Genomic DNA, 16416 nt, shown 5'->3' with positions numbered 1-16416 from the left:
TGAGATGTATATTTGAAATTTTAAAAAATATTTGTCAATTGTCTTCAGTAAAAGTTATACTAATTATTAGTTTTCCTTCCAGCAGGTATACGATTTTTCTCTACCTTCTCATCTTTTCTTTGTTGTTCTTATTTTGGGGAGAGGTTTTTGCTATAGGGTACATGCACTTGCCAGAGACAGAGAGATAGAAAGCGAGAAATCACTCCCCAGGGAGGACTGCCATGCCGAAATCCCTTTTCCTCCATTCTCCTCTTGGGGTCCAGGACTCGAACCGCAGTCGACTACATGGGAGGTCCAGTGACATAGCCATTACACTAACTGCTGTTCCCTCTGCCTTCTCATCTTATAGAAGGTTATCAAACATTACTATCTGCCAAATTCTGGCCCAAAAAAACCAAAAGGCATCTGAGTGTAGCTTTATTTGCATTCTCTTATTATAAGTAAAGTTGAGCACTTCTTTATGTTTACAAGCCTATTTGTAATTCTTTCTGTGAACTTTCAGTAAGCACCAAAGAATAAGAGATCCTTATGTAGCCTTTTTGGTCTGCTTGTTCTGCTGGTTGCATTCCACCGGATGGAAGGGTTGTATCCATTTCTCCATTTCCCGTAACATTTGAGTCAACTTTTTTTTTTTTTTTTTGAGAGGAGGTTTTTGCTATAGGGCGGGCTTGCAAGACAGACAGAGACAGAGAGACAGAAAGTGAGAAATCGGGATGTCCGCGCCGCAATCCCTTCTCCTCCGTTTTCCTCTTGGGATCTTGGGCACGCACGCACACATGCCTGGCGAGAGTTTTAAGTCACCGGGTCCAGGACGCAAACCGCAGTAGACTACATGGGAGTCCAGTGACATAGCCATTACACTAACTGCTGGTCCCTTGAGTCAACTTTTATGTCTACACATTTACAGTCATGTTATTAGGAATATACCATTTTATTTAACTATTTATTTATTTATTTAGACAGACCAGAGAGGGACAGACTGGGAGAGAGAAAAGGAGAGAAAGGTGGGGGGGGGGAGGAAAAGTGAGAAGACAAGCCACCAGGTCTGGGAATCAAACCATGGTCAGCCATGCAGGAGTCTAAACCTTAACTATCATGCCACCTGCCAGCCCCAGAGAGATACAATTTTAAAACCTTTTATCAATAATAAAGTGACTCTCTTATCTTTTATCTCTTTAATGTCTTTACTTTAAAGTCTACCTCTTGAGGCCAGCAGGTGGCATAGCAGTTAAAGCACTGGACATACACATTGCAACTGCAGTTTTTGAGTCCTGGACCTGGAGGTTTAAAACTCACAACATGTGTATGTACATGCGTGCCCAAAATCTCAAGAGAATAGAGGACAAAGGATTGTGGTGTGGTCACCCATCCCCAGAGGGATGATTTCTCATTTCCTCTGTGTCTCCAGTGAGTGCATGTATCTTACAGCAAAAATAATTTCTGCCTCCCCACCAAAAGACTACCTCGCTGATATAAACACAGCTATGCCAGCGTCTTTCAGTTAGTGTTCACATTATATATCTTGTCTAATCCCTTCATTTTCAATTTTTCCTTACCTTCTGTTTCAGATTAAGATTAATCTTTTTCTCCCCCCTAGAAGGTGCATGTACTCTCCAGAGACAGAAAAGAGCAAGCACACCCAGGGAGAATGGTCATGCTGCAATCCCTTCTCCTCCACCTCTCACCTTTTGGGATTTTGGTATGCATACAAACGTACACAGCATGTTTTTCAAGCTGCCAGGTCCGGGACTCGAATCGTGACTGGTCATGTGGGATAAACTGTCTCAACCACTAAGTCACAGAGCTGGCCCAAAACGAATCTCTTTAAGTATACAGCTTGTTTTAAAAATATAATCTGGTGATCGGCAGGTGGCATTGTGGTTAAGGCGCTGGACTTCCACGTGGCCAACCATGGTTTGAATCCTGAACCCAGTTGCTTGAAACTTGTGCTGGGTGCGTGTGCATGTGTCCCCAAAATCCCAAGAGTAGATAGAATGAATAAGGAATTGAGGCATGGCCATCCCCCCCTTGAGGGTGATTTCTCGCTTTCTGTCTCTCTGTTTCTCCAGTGAGTGCACACATCCTATAGCAAAAATCTTTCTTAAAAAAAAAAAAAAAATCTAGGGATCAGCAGGTGGTGTGGTGATTAAGGTGCTGAACACTCCCACATGGCTGATCACGGTTCAAGTCCTGGACCTGATGGCTTGCTTTCTCACTTTCTCTCTCTCTATGCCTCTCTGGTCAAATTAAAAATAAATAAATGAATAAATAAAATTATTTAAAAAAATCCAATCTGACCACCTGTCCTTAAATTGGTGTATTTAGTACATTTATATGCAATATAATTTCTGACATTAATGAAGTTTTAATCTGCTATCTTACTATGTACCACCTTCTAATTGTCCCATTATATATATTTATTGCTTTTCCTAGGCTGATTAGCTTTCATTATTTCACTTTTTCCCTCAATTCATTTGGAAGTTACATATTCCATCACAATCTTTTTAAAATTTTTTTTAAAGCAAGATTTTTACTATGGTGCATGTGCACTCGCCAGAGAGACAAAAAGCGAAGAATCACCTCCGAGAAGGGATGGCCATACCTCAGTCCCTTCTCCATTCTACTCTCAGGATTTTGGGCATACACACACATGTGCGCCTGACTTGAGTTTCAAGCCAGTGGGTCCAGGACTTGAACCACAGTTTGCAATATGGGAGTTCAACAACATAACCATCACACCACCTGTTGGTCTCTTGTTATTTTTAAATAGTCTATCTTACAAATTATTTAATTAATATTGCTATTATGTCTTCTTTCTTTCTTTTTTTTTTTTTTTTTTGAGGGAGGGGGGGCTTTTGCTATAGAGCACATGTGCTTGTCAAAAAGAAAGAGACAGAGACAGAAAGTGAGAAATCACTCCCCAGGGAGGAATGGCCATGCCACAATCCCTTCTCCTTCATTCTCCTCTTGGGATCTTGGGCATGCATACACACAGGTGAGAGTTTAAGCCAGAGAGACAAAAAGAGAAGAATAAACTCTGAGAAGGGATGGCCATACCTCAGTCCCTTTGTAGTCTGGGACTCAAACTACAGACGACTAAACGGGAGTCCAGCGACACAGTCATTACGCCAACCACTGGTCCCAATATTACTATTTTTTTTAAAAAAAAATTTGCTATAGGGCATGTACACTCACCAGAGAGAGACAGAGAGAAACCAAGCCACCAGGTCCAGGACTTGAGCCACAGTTTGTAATGTGGGAGTCCAGCACCTTAACACACCACCACCTGCTGGCCCTTCATAGTTTTTTAGTGGTTTTAGAGACAGACATATTCTAACTTATTCAAAGTTTTCTAACATATATTTAAATGTATTTGAAAAGACTTATGAACATTTCATTTCATGCACACTCCCACTTTGTTACAGCTGCCATACATTTTAATTAAACATATATATATTTTTAAGCTACATCAACTTAAGACACTTTGTTCTGGGACATACTTATCTTGCTTTCTTCCTTCCTACATTTCTAACCTTGTACCTTAGGTCATTTTCTTTCAGATGGTATACTATCAATTCATTTCCTCCTTATTTAATGTTCACTCCTAAAGTATATTTGCTGAATGTAACAGAATTCTAAGTTTGCAGTTACTGGATTCCACAGTTTCTATTGAGAAGCGAGCTACTGGTCTGTTACTCTTCTGAATGTAATTCTTTTCCTGTGGCTGCTTTTGAGATTTTCCTAGTTTCTTTTTTTTTTTTGGGTGGGGGGTAGTTTTTTATATAATAATGTACTTGGGTGTAATTTCTTTTTATTTATCCTGCTTAATCTATAGGATATCTATAATCTATAGCTTTATATATTATCATTAAATATTGCTTCTTATTCTTTTTTGTGAGTGTTTTTGCCATAGGCCTTGTGTGCTTGCTGGAGAAATAAAGTAAGAAATCAATCCCAAGGTCATGCAGCAATCCATTAACCTCTTGGGATTTTAGGCATGTATGCATAGGCACTTGGTGTGATTTTCAGGTGGCCAGGTCTAGGACTTGAACTGCGACTGGCCAAGTGGGAGTCCAGAGCCTTAACCACCACACCATCTGATGGCACCAATATTGCTGCTTCTATTATATGAATCTGTCCCTCTCCTCGTATTTCAACTTGTTAAATATTCTCATATATAATTTCTTTTTCTTTTAAATCTTCTATAATAATGTATCTCAGTGATTCTTTCTAAAGACTTCCTCTAACCTATCTTCTAATTCACTAATTTACTTTTTTTATAATTATTTTATTTAACTTTTATTATTATCATCATTATTATTTTCCAGTTTGATCAGAAAGAGAGAGAGAGGAAGTGAGAAAGCAAGCCACCAGGTCCAAGACTGGAACCGTGGTAGGCCATGTGGAAGTCCAGTGCCCTTAACCACCATGCCACTTGCAAGCCTCTCACTAATTTACTTTTTAAATGTCTATCTGTTGTTATACTCTCTGAGTTAATTGTTCTTAATTTTAGTTACTGTATTTTACAATTTTGTAACTTCCACTTGGTTCTTTCCCAAATCTACCCTGTCTTTTTTTAACTGTTTGTTATGACCAAGTTTTAAATCGTTTTTCTCTCTGATCATACATGTTTTTAAGGCAACACCTAAAATTGCTATATCTAGGCCCCTAGGTCTATTTCTACTGTCTTGCTTCTTTTTAATGTTATCTTGTGCACCATACTGTACGTATGAAAAACTCAATAACCATTGTAATATAATTTGAGACTGAGGTTCTCTTGTTTTCTAGATAACTTAAAGCTGTCCTCAAAATCTTTGCAAAAGCTATTTTATTTCATTCTTTTTTTTGGGGGGGTAGAGATTTTTGCTATAGGGCGCATGCACTTGCTGGACAAACAGAGAGAAAGAGAGAAATCACCCCCAAGGGGGGCCACGCTGCAACCTCTCCTCCTCCATCTTCCTCTTGGGAATGTGGGCACATATGCACACGTGCCCAGGTTGAGTTTTAAGTCTCTTAGTCTGGGACTCATACCATGGTCAACTACATAGGAGTCCAGCCACATAATCATCATACCACCTGCTGGTCCCTTATTTACTTTTTTAAAAGACATTTTTGCTATAGGGTGCTTGCGTTCACTGGAGAGACAGAGAGAGGGAGAGGGAGAAGGAAAGAGAGGGAGGGAGGAAGGAAGGGAGGGAGGAAGAGAGAGAGAGAGAGACAGTGAGAAATCACCCTCCAGAGGATGGCCATGAGGCAAACCCTTTTCCTCTGTTCTCCTCTCAGAATTCTGGGCACTCATGCCTGGCCTGAGTTTTAAGCCACTAGGTCCAAGACTTGAACCATGGCCGGCCATGTGGGAGTCCAGCACCTTAACCACTAAGCCATTTGCTGACCCAAAGACCACTTTATTTTCAGTTCAGTCTGAATCCTACGGTGCAGCTCTTTGGTGTCCCAATTCAGGGCACAAGTTTTTAAACAGTCTCCTAGTCTCAGCAGGCCTTGAACTCCCAAATTTTATCTACCTATAAGACTTGAGGATATTAAAAATGTGGGCAGCCTCCCAAATAAATCCTTGACAGGAAAAGTAGCTCTAAACACGAAGCTACCTCTCTAGTTTTCTGTCTTATGGCTTAGTAACTCTTTTCTTTGTTCCATTGGTGATGAGTAGACTTTAAAATATTTTGTTCAGATATTCTAGTTGTCTTTAGCAGAAGAGTTAGTACAAATAACCTAGGCTGCCACTGAGATAGTAAGTTGCACGACTACTGTGAATCTTACACTGTCTCTTACTGTGTTCAGTTCAATTTTGCCTGTATTTTCCTTCTATGCCTTTGTAAATCCTTTCATTTCACTTTCTAAATCCCTTTCTTCTCAATTTCTTTCTTGATTACATTGGATTGTCTACGCCTACTTACTGAAATCACCCATTGGAGAAGCACTGCCATTAAAAAATATATTAAAAAAAAAAAAAACACACAAAGAGGAAATACATCTTATACTTACTGTAAATTCTTCTTCTTCTTCATCACCAGATTCTCCAAATATGTCTGCAATAAGATTTCTAAAAAATAAGTATTTAAAAACATTTATTTGCTTTCCTCTCATGTGCCTTAGAGCCATTTAAAAACATGCTATATGCTAGTAACATATGCAGCTAAGTGTTCAGTTGAACGGGTCCTAACAAATGTATAAACTCATGTAACCAGCCCCCAAATCAAGATACAGAACAATCTCAACTCCCCTGAAAGTTTCCTCTTGGCTCTCTCTAGTCAGTCTCCCAACATCAAAATCCTAGAGGTAATTACCTCTCTGTTCTCCAGCACCCTACATTAATTTTGCTGTTCTTGAACTTTATGGAAATGGAATTCTATAGGTCCTCTTTGCTTCTTTCATGTAACTTATTATTTGGGGGATTTATCTATGCAGTGTTTAGCAGGAATTCAGGAACTAAAATCCGAGTCATAAAATTAAATATATTATCTAACACAAGATTTCAATGTAAGTCTGAAAAACCTAAGACACCCCCCTCTGTAGCATCTACTAAAAACCCTTGAAAACTCACGTTATGCTGTCACTTACTCTTCTTCATTGCCTGACTCACTATCGCTCCCAAATAGATCCTTTTCTTCATTTTTCTTATCAGACAACTCTTCTTTTCCTGCTTCTTCTTCACTGTCAGATGCTATGGTTTTCTCTCTTTTACTAGACTTATCTAATATAACATCACTGTCAGAGTCATCTGCATCAGAGACAACACGGCTCTTCTTTGCTGTTGACAAAAAACACCATCAATCATACTTTGTCAGTCACTGCACTACTAAGCCTAACAGATACCTTTAGATGGCAGTATAAGGCAAAACCAAACAATGACAAGTGGTTTAGGGAAAAAAAAAACAAAAAACAAAAAACAAAAAAAAACCCCTCATACAAATTATTATTTTGCTTAGGAAAAAGTGGCCGAAAGATGAAGGAAAAAAAAACCATCAATTATAGACATGGGCATTGGGCCAGCAGGTGATGTGGTGGTTAAGGTGCTGGATTCCCACATGGCCAACGGTGGATTGAGTCTGACCTGGGGCTTGCTTTCACACTTTCTTTTGTTCTGTGTCTCTCTCTGGTGAATGCACATGCACTACAACAAATTTTAAATAATAAAATAAAATAAGAGGTAGGTATCAGCAGCTACCTTTCTCTTTGGAGAACAAAGAAAATTAAGGTAAGACTAATAGGCAGAACTGGCACCTATAACATGCTGCCTAGTATTAGCAGAACTAAAAAAGGAATGAATATTCCTCTTTTAGGAATATTCCCCAGAAATCTTAGTTGTTGTTAGTCAATTTGAAATTTCTCATCTTCCTTAACAAACTGGTAGCATGTGTGTAGCCCTCTTTTTATTTCTCCTATAGCTGTCAGGTTATAAAGGAATAATGTAAGGTTATAGAAGAATGTCTTTTCCAAAAAGTAAGTTTTGTAAAAAAGGAATCAAGTGAAAATTACTATCTATGAAAATAGGTTCCAAACAGCAAAAACTGAGATACTTTAGAGACAGGGAGTCTCTAAGCAGAATTCTACTTCCCCACAAACTTTCCTATATTGGGTATTACACAATGTTTAATAAATGAAGAGAAATATCTGTAGAAGTTCAGTTACTATCTGCATGGGTCTAGTGAATTAGCTGTCAGAGACCTATAGCTAACTCTGGGAATAGTCAGGGTTTTCATGTAAACATATTCCTTTGAAATGTTATCTTTTCCAGTAAAAACACAACAAAACCAAGCCTTCTGTAATCTCTATAACATAACACTTGGTCTAAGGTAGTTTAAAATTCACGGATGCTACTAGAACTCAAAGGAAATTCAGTATAAGCTTAGCCAATGACAATCAGGGCAATGAGTAGTGATACTGAGATTATAGAACTGAATGGCAGCTGAACACATACAACAGAAAAGGATACAATGTTGCAGGCCCCCCCCATTCCCCTTTGCTATGGGACACATGTACTCCCCAGAGAGAGCAAAAATGAGAAAGCTACCCCAGGGAATGGCCACACAGCAATGTCTTCTCCTCCTTTCCTCTCTAGGAATTTGGGCACTCATGCACACACGCCCAGTGTGTGAGGAGCTATGGAGCTCCTCACTTTTTAAGCCACAGGGTCCAAGACTTGAACTGTGCAGTCAGTCACACAGGATCCATTGTCTTAACTACTGGCTGGCCTGTTGGAGTACGAAGCTTAGATAGTAAGTAAAGCTACCAATAAATAGTTAAAGATAATTCCTTACATGCTTTCTCTTCATCTTCACTATCAGAAAGCACAGCAGCTTTTCGCTTTGCTACTTTCTCCTCCTCACCCTCTTTCTCTTCATCATCTTCACTGTCAATTTTTTGCCCTTTGGGTTCTTCTTCCTCACTGTCAGAACTGTGAAACCTTTTCCTGTCTGTATGGGTATCTGAATGAAAGGAGTCAGTCTGCATTTCTGTATTCTCTCTCTTACTCTCTCCATCACTATCATCATCAGATTCTGGCTTTTGTTTGTGTCTGGTGGCACCCTCAGTTTCTGAATCACTCGCAGGTCCCTTCTGAGGCTCTTCACTTTCAGAGTCACTAACGCGGGGTTTGGGTGGCTCTTCATTTTCAGAATCAGTGGCCTGGTTCCTTGGTGGGTCTTCACTTTCTGAATCACTAATTTGAGGTTTGGGAAGCTCTTCATTTTCTGAGTCACTTCATGTAACCAGCCCCCAAATCAAGATACAGAACAATCTCAACTCCCCTGAAAGTTTCCTCTTGGCTCTCTCTAGTCAGTCTCCCAACATCAAAATCCTAGAGGTAATTACCTCTCTGTTCTCCAGCACCCTACATTAATTTTGCTGTTCTTGAACTTTATGGAAATGGAATTCTATAGGTCCTCTTTGCTTCTTTCATGTAACTTATTATTTGGGGGATTTATCTATGCAGTGTTTAGCAGGAATTCAGGAACTAAAATCCGAGTCATAAAATTAAATATATTATCTAACACAAGATTTCAATGTAAGTCTCCTCATACAAATTATTTTGCTTAGGAAAAAGTGGCCAAAAGATGAAGGAAAAAAAAACCATCAATTATAGACATGGGCATTGGGCCAGCAGGTGATGTGGTGGTTAAGGTGCTGGATTCCCACATGGCCAACGGTGGATTGAGTCTGACCTGGGGCTTGCTTTCACACTTTCTTTTGTTCTGTGTCTCTCTCTGGTGAATGCACATGCACTACAACAAATTTTAAATAATAAAATAAAATAAGAGGTAGGTATCAGCAGCTACCTTTCTCTTTGGAGAACAAAGAAAATTAAGGTAAGACTAATAGGCAGAACTGGCACCTATAACATGCTGCCTAGTATTAGCAGAACTAAAAAAGGAATGAATATTCCTCTTTTAGGAATATTCCCCAGAAATCTTAGTTGTTGTTAGTCAATTTGAAATTTCTCATCTTCCTTAACAAACTGGTAGCATGTGTGTAGCCCTCTTTTTATTTCTCCTATAGCTGTCAGGTTATAAAGGAATAATGTAAGGTTATAGAAGAATGTCTTTTCCAAAAAGTAAGTTTTGTAAAAAAGGAATCAAGTGAAAATTACTATCTATGAAAATAGGTTCCAAACAGCAAAAACTGAGATACTTTAGAGACAGGGAGTCTCTAAGCAGAATTCTACTTCCCCACAAACTTTCCTATATTGGGTATTACACAATGTTTAATAAATGAAGAGAAATATCTGTAGAAGTTCAGTTACTATCTGCATGGGTCTAGTGAATTAGCTGTCAGAGACCTATAGCTAACTCTGGGAATAGTCAGGGTTTTCATGTAAACATATTCCTTTGAAATGTTATCTTTTCCAGTAAAAACACAACAAAACCAAGCCTTCTGTAATCTCTATAACATAACACTTGGTCTAAGGTAGTTTAAAATTCACGGATGCTACTAGAACTCAAAGGAAATTCAGTATAAGCTTAGCCAATGACAATCAGGGCAATGAGTAGTGATACTGAGATTATAGAACTGAATGGCAGCTGAACACATACAACAGAAAAGGATACAATGTTGCAGGCCCCCCCCATTCCCCTTTGCTATGGGACACATGTACTCCCCAGAGAGAGCAAAAATGAGAAAGCTACCCCAGGGAATGGCCACACAGCAATGTCTTCTCCTCCTTTCCTCTCTAGGAATTTGGGCACTCATGCACACACGCCCAGTGTGTGAGGAGCTATGGAGCTCCTCACTTTTTAAGCCACAGGGTCCAAGACTTGAACTGTGCAGTCAGTCACACAGGATCCATTGTCTTAACTACTGGCTGGCCTGTTGGAGTACGAAGCTTAGATAGTAAGTAAAGCTACCAATAAATAGTTAAAGATAATTCCTTACATGCTTTCTCTTCATCTTCACTATCAGAAAGCACAGCAGCTTTTCGCTTTGCTACTTTCTCCTCCTCACCCTCTTTCTCTTCATCATCTTCACTGTCAATTTTTTGCCCTTTGGGTTCTTCTTCCTCACTATCAGAACTGTGAAACCTTTTCCTGTCTGTATGGGTATCTGAATGAAAGGAGTCAGTCTGCATTTCTGTATTCTCTCTCTTACTCTCTCCATCACTATCATCATCAGATTCTGGCTTTTGTTTGTGTCTGGTGGCACCCTCAGTTTCTGAATCACTCGCAGGTCCCTTCTGAGGCTCTTCACTTTCAGAGTCACTAACGCGGGGTTTGGGTGGCTCTTCATTTTCAGAATCAGTGGCCTGGTTCCTTGGTGGGTCTTCACTTTCTGAATCACTAATTTGAGGTTTGGGAAGCTCTTCATTTTCTGAGTCACTGGCTTGGTGCCTTGGAGGGTCCTCACTTTCTGAGTCACTGACACGGGGTTTGGGAAGCTCTTCATTTTCTGAGTCACTAGCTTGGTGCCTTGGAGGGTCCTCACTCTCCGAGTCACTGACACGGGGTTTAGGAAGCTCCTCATTTTCTGAGTCACTGGCCTGATGTCTTGGGGGTTCTTCACTTTCTGAGTCACTGATCCGAGGTTTGGGAAGCTCCTCACTTTCTGAATCACTCATTTGAGGTTTGGGAGGCTCCTCATTTTCCGAGTCACTGGCCTGGTGCCTTGGGGGTTCCTCACTCTCAGAGTCACTGACCCGAGGTTTTAGAGCATCCTCTGTTTCGGAGTCACTGGCAGGACTCTTTTGGAGCTCTTCAACCTCAGAATCACTAGCCTGATGTTTTCTAACATCTTCATTCTCTGAGTCACTTGCATGCCCATTAAGAAGCTCCTCATTTTCTGAGTCACTACCAGGCAATTTCCTGGTTTCCTCACTTTCGGAGTCGCTCCCGTGCTGATTGACATCCTCATTTTCAGAATCACTTGCGGGAGGCTCTGCCCGCTCCTCAGAATCAGAGTCACTATCCTTTTGCCTATGGAGCTCCTCACTTTCAGAGTCACTAGCATTAAGATTCAAGGGCTCATCATTCTCAGAGTCCGTCATTTGATGTCCTTTGGGGGGGTCATCTTCTCTGTCACTAGGTTCATTCTGAAAAATAAAGTGAAAAAAATTATGAACGTACAAAAAAGTTTGGTAGTGAAATGTTAAATTTTACTTCAAGTTTAAATGTAGGAATATGTGTACTTAAATATAGAATTCTTGTCCTATACCCAAACAGAAACATTCTATTTTAAAGAAGGCCAATCTAGGGAACCAGCAGTTAGCGTAATGGCTATGTCGCTGGACTACCACGTAGTCGACCGTGGTTCGCGTCCCGGACCCGGTGGCTCAAAACTCACGCTGGGCGCATGTGCGTGCGTGCCCAAGATCCCGAGAGGAGAATGGAGGAGAAGGGATTGCGGCGTGACCATCCCCCCTGGGGGGTGATTTCTCGCTTTCTGGCTCTATGTCTCTGTCTTTCTGTCTGGCGAGCGCACGTGCCCTATAGCGAAAAAATCTCTCCAAAAAAAAAAAAAGGCCAATCTACAAAATGGTTAACGTGGTTGAGAACCAAAAATGGGGAAAGATAATCACAAAAATTATATCTGTAATGCATATCTCCAGATTATTAAATAGACTAATTTTCAAGAACTAGATTTCAAAAAAAAAAAGCCTAACTTTTTCTCAAATACAAGTAAACATGTAAACTAGTTCTTACAAAAAAGCACATTCTTGGGCGTGGTGGCACCCGCCCTATGGCAAAAAGGCACATTCTTTATAAGGTTAAAATTACTTCAACGGAAAGAACTATAAAACCTTATTTTACTTAAAAGGTCAAATAACGTACAGGGAACTTTCTTCCAAGAAAATGTAAACAAACAAGGAAAGGAAGAGTTAATTCTTCCTGAGGATTAGGAGCCAACATCATGCTAGGTTCTTCTGCGTTATTTCACTTTTCATAACCATATTTCTCAAGAAAACTGAGGCTTAAGGTACTCATGTCAAACACCAAGTAGCCCTGGAACAAAAGCTTAAGTTTTAGGGAAAACATCACTAATCTAATTACACTAATACATAATGTTATTTGAAATAATAACTCTGAAATCATGCTCTCAGGGAACAAATGATAGATGCATATTACAGATTTATTTATTTATTTATTTGCTTCCTTTTTTTGCTATAAAGCTTATGTGGTTGTCAGAGAAAGAGAAGGAAAGTGAGAAATCACACCCCAGGGAGTTATGGCTAAGCCGCAACTCCTTCTCCTCCATCTTCCTCTCAGGGCATATACACAAATGTGCTGAGCATGATTTTTAAGCCACCAGATCCAGTACTCGAACACTGTACTGGCCATGTGAAATCTAGTGCCTTAGCCATGCCACCTATTGGCCCCAGATAAATTTTATTGATTTAGAGCACTTTCTGCTATAGGTTGCATGTGTTCACCAGAGAGACAGACAGGAAACAAGAAATCAACCCACCAGGGGGGATGGCCACAATACAAACCCTTCTCAACTCGGGATATTGGACACACACATGCATGCTAAGCTGCCAGGTCCAGAACTCAAACTGGGGGCTCATTGACATAATCATTACGCCATCTGCCGGTCTCATTGTTTGTTTGTTTGTTTTGGAGAGGTTTTTGCTATAGGGTGCATACGCTCACCAGAAAGACAGAGACAGACAGAGAGACAGAAAGTGAGAAATCACCCCCCAGGGGAATGGCCATGCCGCAATCCTCTCTCCTCCATTCTCCTTTTGGCACCCTGGGCACGCACACACACGCGCTCAGCGTGAGTTTAAGCCACTGGGTCTGGGACTCGAATCGTGGTCAACTACATGGGAGTCCAGCAACATAGCCATTACACTAACCGCTGGTCCCATCATTGTGTGCTTGTTTTAAATGCAGAAAAAATACACAAATTTAAACAGATCAAAATATTTGCAAGTATTTTGGGTTCAAGGAAATTTTCTCTACCTAGCACCTCAACTTTCCATATGGTGATAATGTTCTGGTATAAAAACCTAAGATATTTTTTGCATTTAAGTGTTTCTCCCTTAAAAATGTACTGAGTCATGGGGCTGGCAGGTGGCATGGTGGTTGAGATGTTAAGACTCCCACTGACCGACTACAGTTCAAGTTCTGGACCTGGCAGCTTGCTTTCTCACTCTACCTTTCTCTCTGTCTCTCTTTGGTTAAAACTGAATAATAATAATAATAAAAATGTAAAATACGTAATTTTTTTTTTAATTTAGAGAGTCAAATATTTCTTAGGATATGTGCTGGAAGTTATAAGAACTTACCACAGATAAAATTTCAAGGACCAAAGAGTCTATAACAGTGTACATGCCCACCATAGTATTAAATCTTTAAATAATTAAGAAAATTCAATGACAAGATAAATGGCATGTTTCACAAAACCCATACTTTCTTTAACTCCCTCCAGGCTCATCTAAAGACAAAGTATTCTTTTTTGTTTGTTCAAGAGTTCTAAAAGCATTTTTCTTGAGTTCTTACTCAGCATTAACCACAGCACTAGCTATCTTGTCAGCCATACATACACATATATGTGTAGACAACAGGTACTTCTGCACTTAGTCTGTGATGATTGAGTTAAGAAGTTACCTAGATGTAGGTGTGAGGCATATATAGGTAGCAGAAACAAACAAGAGACATAAGAGAAAATCATAATTGGCTTTTGGAATGCTTTCTGTAACACACCCACTATGTAACATTTTAAAATAATCATTTTATTTATATTTTTACTTTTTAAACTTGCTATGAGGCACATGTGCTCACCAGAGATAGAGAGAAAGGGAAAGTGAGAAAGCAACCTTAACCACTATGCCACCTAATGCCACTGCCCCATGCACACATAAATTTACCACCATATTTATTTATGACTCAACTTATTTTAATTCCAAACAATAAAACCATCTCTGGCTAGGTCCAGGAACAAAACAAAACAAAACAATTTTCCCAAAATCAAGGTGAAATGAATGGCTAGACTCAGGAAGGGTAAGGAACTAAGGCTGCTCAGAGAGCTGAGAAAGGGGAACTCAATCTTCACTAGAGTACGGTCAATAACATGACTTAACTCTAACCATGTTAAGTTTCAATACCTAGAACTCAAAACTTTAATCCTCAGGAGAAATTATTTAATTGCCACTATTAGGTATCATGATTTATTCAACTACAGCCAGAAAAAGGGCACAGCTCTGAGGGATACATCCAAAGACACTGACTGAACAGTCATCCTAGAACTTACTTGCTACACTCTACTCAGGATTTCCTGACACATGGTATGTACAATCATAACAAAGGCATTACATATGATAATGACTGCAGAACTGATGAATTCCCATTAAAATCCGATATCCATCCATTATACATGGCATAATCAATGCACTGAGAAGTACTAGAAACAGAAAATACACTTAGGCAATGATGACATTACAGATTTTGAGCTTGAAAGTTATCACAATACTAAAAAAGTTGATACTGGGTTAGCAGGGGGCACGGACATTAGGACAAAGACACTGGCCCCCACAAGGCTAACTGCACACATGCACATTAAGTGTTTTTCAAACCACCAGGACTGGGATTCAAACCAGTTGCCCATGTGGAACCTGGCTCTCTTAATCACTACACAGCAGGGTTGGCCCAAAAGGGTAGTTTCTTAAACACAGTGGTTATGTGCTCTGTATTGGAAGCTGAATCCCACATGGTCAGCCATAGGCTGAATCCTGGCAAATAAAGGGGAAGAAAAAGCTTTACGGGCTGATCCATAGTTCAACGATTAACAGAGTCAGATCCCACATGGTTGACTATGGTTTGATCTTGGCTTGGAGGCATGAAAAAAATGAGTGCATGCATGTGTGTGCCCACCATCCTCACAGTATGAGGATATGGAAGGAAAAATAACTCTGGCATGACCACACACCAGTGTAGGGTTCTCTCCCTCTCTCGAGCATGTGCCTTCTGACAATTAAAAACAAGAAAGTTCCATATGAAGTCGAATTTAGAAGTATAGTTGACCACTGAACAACACAGAGGTCTACTCATACATGAATCTTTCTCAATGAACAGTACAAGTATGTTTTCTTTTCTCTAACTTACTGTAAGAATATAGCATATAATATATATAACATGCAAAATATGTGTTAATTGACTACTGATTTTATCAGTGAGGCTTACAGTCAACAGTAGGTAAAGGTAATTAGTAAAGTTCTGGAAGAGTCAAAAATCATATACAGATTTTCAATGGGCGAGAGGAAGTCACTTTGTTCAAGGGTCAACTGGTTGTTCTTGGGCTTTTCCTTGATTTAAAAAAACAAAAACAAACAAACAAAAAAAACCTGTATGTGAACAGTTACAGTAATAGGTTGATTACATATTAATTATTATCTTTAGAGGTTACTAACATCTTCCTTGTCCTTTTTTTTTTCTGAGAGATTTTCGCTATAGGGCACGTGTGCTCGCCAGACAGACAGACAGAGACATAGAGACAGAAAGCGAGAAATCACCCCCAAGTGGGGATGGTCACCCCGCAATCCCTTCTCCTCCATTCTCCTCTTGGGATCTTGGGCACGCACGCACACACGCCCGGCGTGAGTTTTAAGCCACCAGGTCTGGGACGCAAACCATGATTGACTACGTGGGAGTCCAGCGACATAGCCATTATGCTAACTGCTGGTCCCCTTCCTTGCCCTTTTAAAAGGATGTAAGTATCAGTGAAATTTTCAAGTGTATTAGTGCTGTAAAAAGCACTTTAAGAGGCTGGCAGGTGGCGTGACAGTTAAAGGTGCTGGATTCCCACACGGCCAACTGTGGTTGGAGTCCTGAACCTGGCAGTTTGTTTTCTCCCTTTCCTTTTTTCTCTCTCTGGTCAAATTAAAAAAAAAATAACAAATGGAATTAAATAAATAATTAAAAAAAAAAAAAAAGGCACTTCAAAAACTTGTCCAGGGGACCAGCAGTTAGC

The 16416-nt window shown here is 39.9% G+C and overlaps 1 protein-coding gene across 1 annotated transcript in view; it reads right to left on the bottom strand.

Annotated features, from left to right (window-relative positions):
• IWS1 (interacts with SUPT6H, CTD assembly factor 1) overlaps window positions 1–16416 on the bottom strand; it is a 46488-nt gene that overhangs the window by 26535 nt on the left and 3537 nt on the right. The window contains exons 2-5 of the mRNA XM_027773881.1: window positions 10819–11539; window positions 8280–8708; window positions 6580–6769; window positions 6004–6061 (exon numbers count right to left, since the gene is read on the bottom strand). Coding sequence (XP_027629682.1) covers window positions 6004–6061; window positions 6580–6769; window positions 8280–8708; window positions 10819–11494 — 1353 coding nt within the window. The 5' untranslated portion in view covers window positions 11495–11539. The remainder of the gene's footprint in view (window positions 1–6003; window positions 6062–6579; window positions 6770–8279; window positions 8709–10818; window positions 11540–16416) is intronic.

This window comes from Tupaia chinensis, unplaced genomic scaffold (genome assembly GCF_000334495.1).
Source record: "Tupaia chinensis unplaced genomic scaffold, TupChi_1.0 Scaffold000386_1, whole genome shotgun sequence".
Classification (NCBI taxonomy): Eukaryota; Metazoa; Chordata; class Mammalia; order Scandentia; family Tupaiidae; genus Tupaia; species Tupaia belangeri.
This window is presented reverse-complemented; position numbering and strand designations above follow the sequence as displayed.